The following is a 2,636-nucleotide window of genomic DNA, read 5'->3' on the forward strand; positions in this document are numbered from 1 at the left end:
AACCTTTAAAAAAAAAAAATTATGGTGCATGCGCATATATATATATATATATATATATATATATATATATATATATATATATATATAATTAATATTTTTAGTATAAAAATTGATAGGAAAAAAAAAATTTAAAAAAAAAATTTTACACATGGATTGAGAGTATACGTGTGCGCCCTTTGTTTACCGATCAGCAAAGTTCTTGATGTCCCGCTTTCTAACTGAATGGGTTCGATGGACCGGCACCGAAAGCCGCAAGATCCACAAAACCCCACCCTGGGTATCGCGTGAGTGCATCTTGGATTTACAATTTCCCACTCTTTTTTTTTTTTTTTGAACAAGCCTTTCAAAAGTAACAGAGAAAGAATATATTTACACCGAATACAGTCTAATAACCGTCCTGCCTTGTCCCTGAAGAAAATTTATACAGAAAAGAGAGACTTAAATAACTCAAAGAGGAAAAGGGGGTTAATAAAAAACCTTTCCAACCCCTCTTTATAAAGCTCCAGAGCTGTGGCACACCCAACTCATCACTTGAAACGGCATCTCCTTCTCTCATAGCCGGCAAGAAAGATGTGCGGAGGAACGGACGTATCGAAGTTTGTCGCCGCCAACGGCGGCCGCGAGCTCCCCATACCGGATCTGTGGCCGTCGGAACCATCTGATCTCATTCACGGTAACACCAAATTCCTTCCCCGCATCTCCATAACATGTCCCGCGGCCCATCTTATGTATTCCTTTGTTTCCGTTACTTTGTTTGGCTAACTTTTAAGGCGGCGGCGGCGACGAGGGCGAGAAGAAGGTGGAGAAGGTGGCGGCGGTGGTTGCGACCGAGGAGGAGGGGAAGACCGTGGAGAGGCGGCGAGGGCCGCGGAAGAACGCGTACCGGGGGATCCGTCGGCGGCCGTGGGGAAAGTGGGCGGCGGAGATTCGGGACCCGCGGAAGGGGGCGAGGGTGTGGCTGGGGACCTTCGCCACCCCCGAGGAGGCCGCCCGCGCCTACGACTCCGCCGCTCGCGAGATCCGTGGCGCCAAGGCCAGGCTTAACTTCCCCGACCCCCACTCTATCTGCCCCATTTCCAAGAAGCCCCGAGCTCCGGCGGCGGCGGAGAGCCTCGCGTCGTCGCCGTCGTGCTCCGTCTCGTCGGCGATGGATTCCGTGGAGTCGATGTACGTGCCTGTCGGGGGAAATGACAGCGGATGGAGAAACGGTGGACGGTGCGGTGACTTGCGCCTCGTCTGATCTTGGCAAGATAGTTTGATGAACGGCTGTGATGTATCGTAGCTTGTGGGACCCTTTAGATACGGTTGTCATTCCTCACTTCTTTTGGTGATGCGCGCATGGTATGCATGTCAAGTATTTTATAATCAATTCTTATTTGGCAAAATTTAAACATTTGTATAGATTATTGTTGAATGTTGATACGAAGACGCACGTTCTATATCCATTCATTAGAAAATACTTCATCCACTAATAATAATAATTACTTATTGTTTTTGATAAGCACATTATTTCCCTTTTAAACACATCTTTGCTCTTTTAAATATTCAAAAAGTTTTCATATTCAATTACCAAGCAAATCCATAATAATTAGACAAAGTACTTTATAGTTCTTTGCGGTAGAAATAGGCCGTGTACTAAAAGAGAGAAGGAGAATATGGATGAGAAGCGGTTTAGGGTATTCAATAGTTAGATTTTTTTTTCCCCCCTCAAATAATTAAGATGGATGGAGAGGTTGCAGATCGTGAAATATAGAAAATCTCTCTTTAGTTGGATACGAGAGGGAGAAAGAGAAGATAAAAAATGGAAAGAACTTGGTACAAGTTGCGATCAGGTATAGATCTTTTGAGGAATACATGAGAGAAGTATTATTTTTATCCGGTAAAGCATGATTAAGAGAGTAACACTTGCCACGTATAAATAATATATTTAGTATTTTAGCACATTTTGATCAATTAGACGAATACTATCAATGACTTTTATTTTTATAACTATATAAATAGGCAATATTTTATTTTGCATGTAAAAAGAATGGTAACATCTACTATTTGTTTTCAGGAGTAAACGGATGGATATATATATATATATATTTTTTTTTTCAGTTACTGTGTGGAAGAAAAAAAAAAAAAACTCTTAGGGTTTTAATTTTGAACGAGCTGAGGATCGATTTTTAACGGCGGATTTGTGTACCGCATGACATGAGACACAATAAATGCACGGCGACGAGCGGGTGTGGATTTAGTAGACGGGATTCGAATTCCCGCCCCTCGCTTGATCCGCTTTTAGAAACCGATCGGTCAACGGGATGCCGATAGTGGTAACGCTTTTGTCGGATTCCGGATGCAGAATTTTTGGCCTTTTTTAGGAAAGCGAGCGGAAAATGTCAGATCTGTGGGCTTGCTTTCGGTGTGCGAATCTACACAGGGTGTGCCCATGGATTCGGTGATCCTAAGCTCGGGACTCGGCGAGTTTCACAAATTTCGACGTACTATTTACTCCGACATGCTTCACATCATTCGGATGGATTACCAAGCATAGGCTTTTGCGAACAATCGTACACATTCTTTGATTTAAAAGGAAAAAAATAAGTGATATACGTTAAAGGCATTCTCAATGAGCAAGTCATGGCATGCTAATG

The 2,636-nt window shown here is 42.8% G+C and overlaps 1 protein-coding gene across 1 annotated transcript; it reads left to right on the forward strand.

The window, feature by feature from the left end:
* The first annotated feature begins 478 nt into the window (after positions 1–478).
* On the forward strand, positions 479–1,393 carry LOC105039878 (ethylene-responsive transcription factor ERF071). The gene is made up of 2 exons (XM_010916191.4): positions 479–673; positions 771–1,393. The coding sequence occupies exons 1-2, from the start codon at positions 571–573 to the stop codon at positions 1,238–1,240; spliced, it is 573 nt and encodes a 190-aa protein (XP_010914493.1). The 5' UTR covers positions 479–570; the 3' UTR covers positions 1,241–1,393.
* The last annotated feature ends 1,243 nt before the right edge of the window (positions 1,394–2,636 follow it).

The sequence above is a fragment of the Elaeis guineensis genome, chromosome 1 (assembly GCF_000442705.2).
Source record: "Elaeis guineensis isolate ETL-2024a chromosome 1, EG11, whole genome shotgun sequence".
Classification (NCBI taxonomy): Eukaryota; Viridiplantae; Streptophyta; class Magnoliopsida; order Arecales; family Arecaceae; genus Elaeis; species Elaeis guineensis.

What these genes read in the sequence shown, in the direction of transcription:
- LOC105039878 (XM_010916191.4), top strand. Translation starts at nt 571, where the DNA reads ATGTGCGGAGGAACGGACGTATCGAAGTTTGTCGCCGCCAACGGCGGC. An exon ending in ACCATCTGATCTCATTCACG is followed by an intron (nt 674 to 770) that starts GTAACACCAAAT and finishes CTAACTTTTAAG; the next exon opens with GCGGCGGCGGCGACGAGGGC.